Source organism: Paramormyrops kingsleyae, chromosome 11 (genome assembly GCF_048594095.1).
Source record: "Paramormyrops kingsleyae isolate MSU_618 chromosome 11, PKINGS_0.4, whole genome shotgun sequence".
In the NCBI taxonomy this organism is placed as follows: Eukaryota; Metazoa; Chordata; class Actinopteri; order Osteoglossiformes; family Mormyridae; genus Paramormyrops; species Paramormyrops kingsleyae.
In genome coordinates, this window is record NC_132807.1 from 29,052,715 (window position 1) to 29,065,901 (window position 13,187).

The window sequence follows — 13,187 nt, forward strand, 5'->3', positions numbered from 1 at the left end:
CAACACTATCCATCACGTAGTTCAAATACGTTCACCAATGCTAAATTAGCTATACCTAGCAATAAGCGGCATAGAATGAAAATGGGGTGTATATATACATATTTACGGTATTCCTTGGCAACGTATTTGCAACATAAAGCAACAGGACCTGGACCTCGCAGAGGCAGGGCATGCCCTGTATTTTGCCTGAGTAAAAAGATGTGTGCATTCAAATAGTTGTTACAAACCCTTGCCAACCTTAAACAAACATTCACGTTATCTGTAAGCAATAAAAAATTGAAGTCAGACTATGGGAAAAGTTAAAGTATCATTAAACTTTGAATTATATTTTTGAAGTTTCTAATCAGGCGCGGTGCTAAACAGTTCGTACACCTTTTAAACAAAAAATGACATTGAGCATGTTCGTCTGATGCAAAAGCGGGTTGTAGAAGAGAAGTTATTCCGCCGGCAGAAGAGCGGTTATGGTTAGGATGATAGGGCTTATTTTAGCGGCTGCCCGGCCGTTCAGATGCGGAATGAGGATGTGGAGAGCGAGCAACACCGCGGTGACGGCCGGGACACTGCCCGCTGCTCTCAGAGTAAAGTTACTTTACATTGCGGTGTACATGGACCATCTAGTTAACTTGATATGAAAACATTACTGTCGCGATTAGCTGACAGTTCTGCAATGGTGAAAGAACTGTGTTTTCTCTTATTAATTCAGTTTAATATGTTATATATTAATCGTTGTTTGATTTATAGACAGAACAGAATATTGTTGTGCTCTAATCTGATTTAATAACTAAGCCTCCGCATTTTCCTCATACATTTATATGTCGCTGGTAATCTGTCAGTGCTGCACGTGCCATCAAGGTAACGTTTCTTCCACCAGAACCTTGCTCAAAATAGAAGACATATCTGGGGAACCTCTGGAGGTCCTTTTGCGTCACGAGTGTTCTGCTCTAACAAGTCACCTAAAGGTAATACCTTCGCAAGCACGGTGAAGTAATTGTGTGTTGGTCTAAAGCCTTTCACCAAAGCACGGTATGTGCTTTAATCTCCTTAATTAGGTTCTAATTTAGCTTAATGGAGGTCTTCAGTAGTTATGGGAGATTTGTCCTTTAACTGCCTATCTTGGTCAGGGTTGCCTGGATGCCATACTCTGGCTGAGCACTATCCATTGCAGGGCACATACACATGCAGTCATACTCCTATGAGCAGTTGAAAGACACCTGTGAGAATATCTGTATGTTCCTGGATTGTGGGAGGAAACTGGAATAACACAAGGAGAACATAGCAGAGGAGGGATTCAAGCCCCCAACTCTTGTGGTGTGAGGTAGCATTGCTACTCACTGGGCCATCCTGCCACCCAGTCATGGTGGTTTATTTGTAGGATACATGAATGGTGTGCAAGTATTAATGGTGGTATCTTGGCAATGTCTGATAGATGTGAAGTCCAAGGAAGCAGAAGGTGGGGGTAATGGAGAGGGGGCAGGTGGAGAAGGCAACAGAGGAGGGCGAAGGGAAGACAATAAATGGTCTCGTTTTCAGAAGGTTTGTATCTATGTGACTGCTTCTTTTTTACATAATCTTTTTTTAATTTTACATAAATTAAATTATTGCTTCATCTACAAGTGGAAATACATTTTGCGTACAAGCCTATTTAGATCTTGGAATTCGGAATAGGTACAGAACTGTTCACTGGTGGGAACGTGACTGGTGTAATTATACTGGGCAAGTTCTAGATGGCTGTAGACAAGGTGTTATGCTTTTGACTTGGATTAGACTGGTTGCTCGTGGGATTAACATCTAGGGTTGCAAAGGGCTGGAAAATTTCTGGAAATTTTCCTGAAACTTTCCGTTCCATGGGAAGTTAAGCTGGGGAATTTTGGAAATATTCCACATTAGAAACTTTCCATGGGAATTAACGGGAAAGTATGGGAATTAACAAGAATATTCCTAGAATTTTGCAACCCTATTAACATCTCTGTGTTTTTTTTGAAGGGAGACTTTCCCTGGGATGAGAAGGATTTCCGCTACATGGCTATCGCAGTGGCAGGGATATCCTCCACTTTTCTGTATTTCTACTTCAGAGACGCGGGGAAAGAGATCTCCTGGAAGGAATTTGTACATTTCTACTTAGCCAGAGGATTGGTGAGAGCCCAACTGGAATATTCATTAATGAACACTGTGTTAATATTTAGGCAGTATATTAAGATGGATTATTTTAATGTGTGTAATTTCTTTGAACAAATGTTTTTCATAAATATCTAGGTTTAATTAAATTACAGTAGAATATTTTGAGATGAATGCTAATTTTGTGCAGGTTGACCGACTGGAAGTTGTCAATAAGCAATATGTGCGAGTGATTCCGGCCTCAGGACGAAATGCCTCTGAAGCAGTAGGTACCGGCTTCCCCGCTTCCCTGCTTCCCCGCTTCCCTGCTTCCCCGCTTCCCCGCTTACCTGCTTCCCCGCTTCCCCTTCTGAAAGCTGTGTTCGGGTGCTGTTTGTTTGCACTGTTTTTAAAAGGTGCATTCATTCATATCTTCATTAGGGGTATTACAGTACATACATTTCATGGGTTGGTGAAATTTTGGTAAAGCAAGGAAAACAAAATTTGTTTTGAAATTATCTCGTTAAAACTACAAACAAAAACAGAGTTATATAGGAACAGCTATGACCGCATCATTAAATCTTGTGTTCTCCCAAACTGAACATGGCCACTTATCTGTAGCGATTAACACCCCTTAAATGTCACGGGAAACTAATTTGCAGAGGCTGTTTCTGCATTGCAGTCGTACACAATCTCGGGTGATACCGATTCAAATGAGTGAGCATGTTGGATGCATTTCCAGCAACATGTCCGAGTTCAGTGTGACAGAACTGACAGACGGAGTTGGTCTTAGCAACTGCAACTGCTCTCTCTCCAGTCCTGGTTTAATTTATTGGGAAACCAAAATGTAACCAGCTTTAGCCATAACTAATTCACAGCAATAATTAGCACAATGTTTTCCATGTGGAACATCTACTTGTGAACTTAGGTTCCACCCACGTCGATCCTTCGTTTCATTGCGCGTATCGAAGTGAAAATGATGTAACCGAACGGCACGTGATGATTGCGTTCACCATTACAACCCTACTCTTCATCCGATGTGATTTTTGGCAGTGACTGCACTTCTCACTGCTTCTTGTGTCGTGCCCAGAGCTACGCATGGTTCAACATTGGCAGCGTGGACACGTTTGAAAGGAACCTGGAGACGGCTCAACTGGAGATGGGCCTGGAGCCGTCGCACAGGGTGGCTGTGGTCTACAGTACAGAGAGTGACGGGTGAGGAGTTTTCTGGGCCTGGTTTGGTGGAAAGTAATTTCTAATGATTGAGAAAGCATATAGCCTTAGCTTTTTGTGTTTCTTAGCATTTTGGGTTTGTTTGTGTTTAGTAATATATTACTTATTTAGTACTGTGTGATAATGTAAGGAGAAACCCCTTTGCTTTATTATTTGATAGGTACTCCAGCCGAACTAGTGTTATGATCACAATTCTTGCAAACAGCATGTTCAGCTTTCCTACTCTCTCTTTATAGGTCTTTTTTGATGAGCATGATTCCCACCTTGCTGCTGATTGGCTTCTTCCTCTTCACATTACGGCAGGGGCCAATGGGAGGTGGGCGTGGGCGCAGGGGGGGCGGGCTTTTCAGCATGAGCGAGTCTACCGCTAAGATGATGAAGGACAACATCGACGTGAAGTTCAAAGACGTGGCCGGATGTGAGGAGGCCAAGCTGGAGATCCTTGAATTTGTCAACTTTCTGAAGAATCCTAAACAGTACCAGGATCTGGGGGCTAAAATCCCAAAGGTAATGGAAGCTGAGGAGATCAGCAGAAGCCTTTATTTGTAGCCTTTGTTCTGTGGCCCAGCTCAGCTTGTCTTTGAGATTTCCTAGAAGAGGAGTGTTTTTCTCTCTACACTGAATCAGTCTGCAGTTATTTTTAATGCATTTGTTACGTTTGTCACGAAAACGTATGCATCCGGAACCTAGGGCTATGGGAACCGAATCCTCAAATGAATCCGAAAAAGCCCCAAATGATTTGTTTAGTTTAGATGTTTCAACAAGCACGCTCTCAGTTTGAAAACCCTCGGGCAGATTAAGTCTCTGGGCTAAGCCTCCAAGAAACTCCCCTGCCATGAAATAACATTTTTGTAACCAATATAAATGAATATTTACCGTGTGCTTATACCATGTGTCCATTAGGGGGCGGTGCTGTCTGGACCTCCAGGGACAGGAAAAACACTACTGGCTAAAGCCACTGCTGGGGAAGCGAACGTTCCCTTCATCACGGTCAACGGCTCTGAATTCCTGGAGATGTTTGTCGGTGTTGGACCTGCTAGGGTGAGTGTGGGTGACTGGGGGGCTCTGGGGGGCTCTGGTGAACTGGCACTGGAACTGCACTGAGAAGGGAGACATTTCATCTCATTTTGACCTGAGATTTATTCATGAAGGATGTTATCCCTCAGCCACTTATAATCTTCTGCATTTTTAAGTGTTCTGGATACCATTAAATAAACATGTGAACTGTATTTATTGCTGACTTTTTAGTTTAACGGAATATTAATTTCAGAATTTTAATTAGAACATTTTTATGTGTCCTTGCAGCATAAAATTTTATTTTGCGTGCTGCTCTGGTTACGTTCACCAAGGTTCGAGACATGTTCGCCATGGCACGGAAGCACGCTCCCTGCATCCTGTTCATCGATGAGATCGATGCTGTTGGCAGGAAGAGGGGGCGGGGCAACCTTGGGGGGCAAAGCGAGCAGGAGAACACCCTGAACCAGCTCCTGGTGGAGATGGATGGTATGTTTTGTGGTTGCGGGAGGTTGCCGTGGGTAACACTGGCACTGCAGGAATTTCCTTCAGATTTGTCGTTAGTGTTCCAAACACGTGGTGATGCTTTCCTGAAAACTCTTTACTTCTAAAACAGGGATTGAGTGAAGCTGGAGAACAGGACCAGTCCAGTCCTAATGTATTTTTCATGTTAGTGAGGATAGTTTTGTGTCATTCCAGGTTTTAACAGTAGCACTAATGTAGTAGTTTTGGCTGGAACCAACCGACCTGACATCCTGGATCCGGCCTTGATGAGACCTGGACGATTCGACCGTCAGATATATATAGGTGATGGTTTTTAAAGTTGTCTTTCTTACTCACTGCACCGCTGGTAGGATAATGCAGTCTGAGGACTGCCAGTATTGCTTCCTCGAATGTGTGTGAGAGACGCCTGTGGCTATTGTTGTCCTCATGGCCTGCCAGAAGGTACTGAGAGCTGGCGGAGTACAAAAATCTGCTGTGCTGACATCAGTATTTAGGGGGAGTGATGGGATGACTTGTATGGAATTTGTTCTAGGCTAGACTCTCCTGTGAGTTTAGGAGTGTGCTGCAGAGGAGTGATGTGTCCCAATGTCTCCCAGGTCCACCTGACATCAAGGGCAGAGCTTCCATCTTCAAGGTTCACCTGCGTCCTCTCAAAGTGGACACCAGTATAGACAAAGATGGGCTGGCCAGGAAGCTGGCCGCCCTCAGCCCAGGCTTCACTGGTGAGTAGTGAGCCTTTAGGTGGTGCTGTGGCTTAGTTGGTTAAAGTGCCTGCCTAATAAGCCGGAGGTTATGGGTTCGAATCCCAGCGGTGCCTTTCATTGATGTTTAACTATGTATATAGTGATACCTGATACTTACTAGCTTGTAGGGTAATTTTTTAGGTCCCCACAATATAAATCTTAGTTTTATAAAAATCTGTGAATGCAATAAAAAAAACTAGAATAGGCAAAAGTTTTGTATTTCGTTTGGTTACTTATGATGAAGGTTAGGCCTAGGTAGGGGTTAGGGTTACATAGTTGGGTTGAGGATGGGCCTTAAACCCAATTGCTCATGGGATGCTGCACACTGGCTGACCCTGTGCTGTGACTCCCAGACTTGCTGTCACCTGTATATGAGTCTCTGTGTCTAATGGAGAGCAAGATGGGGTTTGTGAGAACCACCCAATTTTCCTATAAGGATGAATAAAGTATGTTGATTTCTGCAGCATGACACTCCTATCTTCTGAGCTGCATGTTTCTTTGTCATCCTGGTCTTTGACCGCAGCGTCTCTGCCATCATCCGCGTCCCATTGTCTGTTGTCTTTGCCCCAGGTGCCGACATCGCCAACGTGTGCAACGAGGCGGCTCTGATCGCCGCCAGGCACCTCAGTCCGTCCGTCAACGCGAAGCACTTCGAGCAGGCCGTCGAGCGAGTCATCGGAGGTGAGTGCTGCCCGCACTGAGGCAGCGGCAGGTCTGCTCCCATGTCTGATCTTCAGCCATTTTTGGAGATGTGCTGGATGTGTGTCATAGTGAAACCCATAATACCTTCTGTTCTACACTTTACCACGGTAATCAGGTGTCATGTCGTTGGCTGCTCAGTGCCGCCTGATGTCCCTCCGAGGGGATTTGTTTCAGTGACCACTCTTTGCAAAATGGATAGATTGCAAGATATTTGATGTATAGGTGGATAAACTGGAGTCCTGCAAATATTCTGGTTAAATTCGGGTTGTTCAGCTTTGAGTTTTTCATTCAGGGATATGAACCAATCATATCTGAGCTGCAAGGTATCTCCCTACTGCTTGTATGGTGTTATGGGAAACAAAACCGGTTTGTGCTTTTTTTTGTTTGTTTGCTGTGTAGTAATAGGTGGGGGGGCTGTGATTTTTATCGTATGAGCTGACATCCTCCAGCGCATGATGGATGAGTTGTCCTGTTATAATAGTGTCAACTCTACTATACTAATCAAGGCTGTGGTCTTCTCTTGCAATGTCTCCTGTACGGTCCAGGTCTGGAGAAGAAGACGCAGGTCCTGCAGCCCGTTGAGAAGAAAACGGTGGCGTACCACGAGGCCGGCCACGCTGTGGTGGGCTGGTTCCTGGAGCATGCAGACCCCCTGCTCAAGGTGTGTATCGGGGTGGGAGGGGTGGTTTAGTGAGGCCTGGACCCCAAGCAGAAGGTGTGTGGAGAATCAGGATGGAAGGGGAAGTTTAGGGTCAATGATGAGGATTTCCCGTTCATTAAAGGCTGGCTCGTGGGTTAATGGGGGTCTGCAAAGTAGGACTTGTGAACCGAAGTAGGACTTGTGCTTGTGAAACGAAGGTCACCGGTTCACTTCGCTGGCCATAGGATTTGATTTCACTGTTGGGCCTTGAGCAAGGACCTTAACCCCCAATTGCTACAGCTAGAGTTTCCAGAAGCTTTCCATGAGAATTACTGGGAATTACTTGCAAAAACGGGCTTGTTTATATAAACCATATTATATACAAACATAAATATAAACATTTTGTTTTGTCATAAGCAGACATGCATGCAAACAATTGTAATACAAATTTAAAATTGATATTTTTGACTTTGGAATTGAACTACTTTTGCATTAAATCTACTTGGTTTATCCAAGATTATGCTCAAGATGGTTTATTTTCAACTACATGTATGTCCCCTGTTATAAGCTAACCTGCAGTTTTGCAAATTTTCAGTTTATTCCTTTTAATTACCATATATTCCGGTTAATTCCCATGGAAAGCTTCTAACTTTGAAAATTCCCAGCATTTTGCGACCCTAGCAGCCTCTGGCTGCCCCTGCTCTCCTTTCACTTGTATGTTGCTTTGGGCCAGAAGCTTCTGTTGAGTGTCATGTTATGGCTGATGGTGCTGTAATGTGCCTCCATAGTGTGGAGGCGGGATGGTGTCCAGGTGAGTTCATGGAGATGAGTCATGTGATCCAAGCCATGGGTTCTCCTCTGCTGTAGGTGTCCATCATCCCGCGTGGGAAGGGTCTGGGCTACGCGCAGTACCTGCCCAAGGAGCAGTACCTGTACACGCGTGAGCAGCTATTCGACCGCATGTGCATGACGCTGGGGGGCCGCGTCGCCGAGCAGCTCTTCTTCGGCCGCGTCACCACAGGGGCGCAGGACGACCTGAGGAAGGTCACGCAGTCGGCCTATGCGCAGGTACCGCCCGCGGCCCGTCCGTCTGACCGCCATCTCCCGTGTCACGCGCAGCGGCCCTCCTCTGCCCCAAATGACAGTCGGCGGCGAGTGTGCTCCCATAATTCTTTCAGAACGGTTCACTGAATAACTGTAGTTATTTTTATTTTCATTTGCATTTTGGAGTCGCTCTCCCGAGACTAAGAGGAGGTCGGATTCAGAGCGGAGCTGCATGTTCGCGGCGGTATGTTAAAGTGAAAAGTGGAACTCGTCGCCTCGTCGGAAGCTCAGAGAGATGGGTAGCGGCACGTCCCGCTCCTTGAAGCCCCAAGGTCTGCTGATCTCAATCAGCTCACATCCGGAGCGCCAGCTAAACTGGTTTGGTCTCCAAATAATGCAGAACCTGTAACAAAATCCACAATCCCAGTCACTTTTTCCATGCTGGAATTTTCTGTCCGTCTAGCTGGTTTGCACTATGTGGGTCTTATGCCTGTTTACCAGCGATCCACATGGAACCACCTGTGCATTTTAACCCAGCTTTTTCTTTTTACTGTATCCCCAAAATTGACTTTGATTAATATTTTGTAGCATTTGGTGTTATTTCTGTTGTTCTTATTCTGATTTTAATCAACTTGTGATGTTGGGTTGCTGGGCCACAGGGCATTAAAGGCTGCCCTATAAAAATAAATGGGCAAGGATTGAATTTCCAGCAAACATCTCGGGAAACCAGTTTAAGGCCTGCAGCTGGGAGGCTGTGGCCGTATGTGTGTCAGGTCCCTGGGCTCCAGAGGCGGGTTTGGGGCGACTCGCTGGGTCGCCGCGGCTACGGCGCCTGATCTGCGTTGTCATTTCCGCGTCTGGTTCTGGCAGCTCCAGTCGAGTGCATCCATGTGTTCCGCCCCGCAGATCGTGCAGTTCGGCATGAGCGAGAAGGTAGGCCAGGTGTCGTTCGACCTGCCGCGGCAGGGCGAGCTGGTGATGGAGAAGCCTTACAGCGAGGCCACGGCGCAGCTCATCGACGAAGAGGTGCGGGAGCTCATCAGCGGCGCCTACGAGAGGACACTGCGCCTCGTCCAGGACAAGAGGGACGTGGTGGAGAAGGTGAGCTGTCATACGCGAGGAAGGCAGGCCTCCAGTTGCACCCCTGTGATGAAGAACTCCAGACAGATGAGACTTGTGATTGACCAAAGACAACAGAAAAATCGCAGTTTGGGTAATAAGTAACTACAATAGCTGCTTGTGGTTTAGATGGGTGTTTGTTTAGTATGTTTCAATTAGTTTATGTAATATTTGTTAATGTCTTGTAGTCATAAGCTATAACAGGGGTCTGTGTGCTAGTGTGTAATAAGGACCCAGTGTTGGGGTTGGTACAAAAGTAATCCATTACCAACAGATGTGGAAAGTTCAGGTCCAGAAAGTACAAATCCAGACCAAGGTTTTGTTTCAACCAACCAGTTGAGCATAAGGAGTGACATTCACAGAGTACTAAGCTGGTTGGTTGAAACAAAACCCCGGTCTGGATTTGTACTTTCTGGACCTGAACTTTCCATCTCTGTCTGTAGTGGTTTACTTTTGTGAGTAATTTCCCCAGCACTGTAAGGACCCCTTTGAGGTGCAGATAAATATGGGAGTGTGTCAGAAAAAGTTCCCTGCTCATGGTCTCCTCCCCTACAGGTGGGTGTGCGACTCCTGGAGAAGGAGGTGCTGGACAAGGCTGACATGCTGGAGCTGCTGGGTCCACGGCCTTTCCAGGAGAGGTCCTCCTACGAGGAGTTTGTGGAGGGCACAGGCAGCTTTGAGGAGGACACCAGTCTGCCCGAAGGCCTGAAGAACTGGAACCAGGAGGCTGAGGACTCCCCCAAAGAGCAGGAGAAGCGGGCTACATAGGCGGAGAGGAGTAGTCCTCCCCAAAACCGCTCCCAACGGGAGGCCATGGCCAAGCTGTCCAGAAGGGTTTGTCACCCGTGCAGGAATTTAACATACTTTAAAAGGGGGCTTTTAAAAGGAGGCTAATCCAATTTTCAGATGGTTCCACTTACCCCAAGGTTCTGCTGAGCTTAACAAACTTAAAATAAACCCCTAGATAAAGGAAAGTGATGAAACCTTCAAGTTGGGGTATCTGGCATCTGAGGTTCCTGACCCTGGAGATGTCGCTCCTCCGTACCGTATGTCTGACCTCTGCTGTCTGCCTGGGTCGGACTCCCGGATGACGTGACCCTGTCGAAGACCATACCGTGTCATCGTCACATGGCTCACGGGGGGTGCCAGAAATGGATCTTTTAATCTCTAGTTTTCTCCCGGTGCACGTCTTGGTGCATCGTGAAGGTTTAACCTTTTGTGGAGATACTGAGTTACGTACATATTTAATGCAAAGTACATTTATAAGCACTGATGTTCCCTTTTCAAAATAAAATTCAACAGACGCTAAAACTAGCATCCCACCTTCTCAATTGGCGGTGATGTCTTACCTGTCCTGTTCACGTCGCCTTGCTGTGTTGAGCCTTTGACATGAAGGCCTGGGTTCGGCTCTACAGACAGACTCACTAACTCATTGATTACAGGCTTCACCCTGAGTGCTTAGAGGACTATGAGCCCAAACCCCAGACCACCCCAGTTCCCACTTCCTCGAGGTGTGAAGGGTACAGGAAGTGCCTTATCGGGCTCTAACTTTCTCTTACCGCTGTGGCTCTCTGTTGCTTTTTGTAGTTTTAAAGCCCCTGTGTTTTTTGGTACTTATGCACTACTGAAGGTTCTCGGGTCACCTTGTCGGGGAGCTGGAGGGGGTTCCGTCTGTCGCACTCCCTGGAATGCTGGGGTTCTGGTCTACAGCAGTCATTCTTGTCTAGGGATAACACTACTTTTACTTTTACACAGTGTCTGTCTCAGGCCTTTTGTTTTTGTATCATGTCTTCAGTATGACTGCTTAGCTTTTACATTAAGCTACATTGTTTGTTGGGCTGGCAGTTTCCTTCAGCTTCCCGGTGAGTCTGGACAGATTCGGATCAGCCGAGTGTGACACGGAACTGTGGATGACTGCTGCCTGTCTGTGTGGGGAGAGGCGGAGCGCCTGACGAGGGGTACACGCCCGGCATGAGTCTTACAGACTTTCAGACTGCCCCGTTAGTTTCATTGGAATAGGAATTCATGGTGTCCTGGGGGCTTGCAGGTTGTAATATGAAGAAGGATGTGAGCTAGTAACACAAATGGGGGGGGGGGGGGGGCTAGCTGCTCCACTTAAACATCCAGCTGCATCAATCGCACTGGATAGAAACCAGTGGCTGGTGTAAGTGTTCTGTATGTACTTTTCCTGCTGTTATTTCAGTGTTTAAGGCCGACACAGTGGGATCACGGCCTTGTAATTGGGGCAGCCTGGGTGGGAAGTGATTTTGCCTTATCCTTGCAGTGTTGGGGTCCTGTCCCACGTTGGTGCACCCCTGCCTTGTACCCCGCGCTGAGATAGGCTCCAGCCCCCACCCTCCTGTACTGTATTAAAAGTTGGAAGATGGGTGAATGAAAAATATTGTAATCACTCTTTTAATTTGTACAGAATTTTAATATTTTTTATAAATATTTATTTCCTTTGGTGATGTCAGTTAATTTGAATATTTAAAAATTCTACAGTTGGTTTATCATGTAAATGTGTATCCCGTCAGTCAGTGCTGGGGGGTCCATGCAGAAATGGGCCATTAGTGCATTTGGAGGGCTTTCTGAAAGATGAGGGAGGGAGGGCGGATTCCTCGAGCCGTGACCCACCGCCGCGTTCCGCTTCGCCTGGATTCCGGAGGAGTCTGCGGAGTCACGCCAGGAACGTGCCGGGAATCCTGTGCGGTGAAGACCTCCCGGCTAGACGGTGCGCCTCGAACCGTGAGCTCTGTCTGCCTGTGGTGCAGCTGCGCTGAATGAAAACGAGGTGGTTCGTTACTGCAGCGAGCCTGTCCCTCCCCACCCTGAAATAAAAGCCACCAGGGACAGGGCTCAGCCTTGCAGGCTCCTCACCCTTATTGAAGTCGGTCGAAAGTGTCTTGATGATGGATGACTGGGTTAAATGTGCAGGCAGCGTATTTCTGGTTCTTAGCTCAGTAACTTATGCACCTTCATGGTCTGTATGAGATGAGTCCCAGTTTCTGTCCTATTGCACCATGCTGTTGCAGTAAATAGAGGGGGTGGGCTGTCGGGCTGTCGGGCGGTCAGGTGGGCGGTCAGGTGGTCAGGTGGGCATGACCCCATGCATGTCTGTCCTTTAGGTGTGTTGAGAACAGCATGGTGATGCTACTTTGGGCTCCTCTACCCTTCATGGGACCTTGCTGACTCCAGCCTGCTGTTAGTGGTGAGGTTGTCCACAGGGCACCATTCAGTGCCGATGGAGTGTGAGTGGTGTGTGTGTGTTTTGTGGGGGGAGGGGCAATTAGCTTTTCCGTCACTTCAGTTATACTGCAGCCCCTCCCATTTCCCTAAATAACAAACTACTCCTCATTGGCCCACCTGTATACCTGAACTATGGAAGGTGGGTTTCCTACTATGTGTGTCTGTTTGAAGAGATTCTTAAAAATGCTTTAATGTAGAAACGACCAAACACAGACTGTATTACATTATCACAGTTTAAATAGTAAACTAGCAGGACCATTAAATGCAAATCGATAGACCAGGGGGTTATAATTTTGCAACATTTTATTTCACCAGCAATGCACATATAACTTCTGCTGATCCAACTAAGTCGAGTATCACACAACCAAAAACATCAGTTCCTTCTTTAGCGCCATCACTCACTCTGTATTGCTCTGTTTTCATTTATGGTTCCACATTTCTATGTTGATTCTATGTTGAAAGTTTAACGTTCGCAGGAACTAGACGCAACTCAATATGTTTGTAAGAAAATACTTGATGAAATCTATCAATGAAAGACGAGGGCTTCGACTCGGCACTAAGAAATGCTACGTAATCTAAAACATTTTCACCCACCCCCCCACCCCCCCATTCCTCACTCAAACGGGCAGTGTACATAATGAATAATGAATGAAGGATTGGCACTGGAAGCATGTTTACCCGTGCATCAGCACACACGCCTGAGCTCTGTCACCCCCTCGGTCCGGTCAGCCGTCGGCCATTTTGGAACAGCTGATGGTGTCTTCCTTAAAGGCAATATGTCAGGAACAGCAGCCTGCAGGAGTCTGGCCTGTAACAAGCCAAAGTCCTCCTTTGCTTTAACTGTTCTG

The 13,187-nt window shown here is 46.6% G+C and overlaps 1 protein-coding gene across 1 annotated transcript; it reads left to right on the forward strand.

Annotated features, from left to right (window-relative positions):
• The first annotated feature begins 188 nt into the window (after nt 1–188).
• On the forward strand, nt 189–10,404 carry afg3l1 (AFG3-like AAA ATPase 1). The gene is made up of 16 exons (XM_023790364.2): nt 189–578; nt 872–959; nt 1,427–1,533; nt 1,984–2,133; nt 2,306–2,380; nt 3,185–3,309; nt 3,564–3,834; nt 4,231–4,368; nt 4,677–4,830; nt 5,041–5,148; nt 5,442–5,567; nt 6,159–6,269; nt 6,836–6,951; nt 7,798–7,998; nt 8,881–9,075; nt 9,649–10,404. The coding sequence occupies exons 1-16, from the start codon at nt 462–464 to the stop codon at nt 9,859–9,861; spliced, it is 2,295 nt and encodes a 764-aa protein (XP_023646132.1). The 5' UTR covers nt 189–461; the 3' UTR covers nt 9,862–10,404.
• Nucleotides 10,405–13,187: the final 2,783 nt, after the last annotated feature.

Bases quoted from the DNA above. Each gene is read 5' to 3' on its own strand.
- afg3l1 (XM_023790364.2), top strand. From the start codon at position 462: ATGGTTAGGATGATAGGGCTTATTTTAGCGGCTGCCCGGCCGTTCAGA. The intron at 4,831-5,040 runs GTATGTTTTGTG...GTGTCATTCCAG, and splicing joins GCTCCTGGTGGAGATGGATG to GTTTTAACAGTAGCACTAAT. The intron at 5,149-5,441 runs GTGATGGTTTTT...AATGTCTCCCAG, and splicing joins CGACCGTCAGATATATATAG to GTCCACCTGACATCAAGGGC.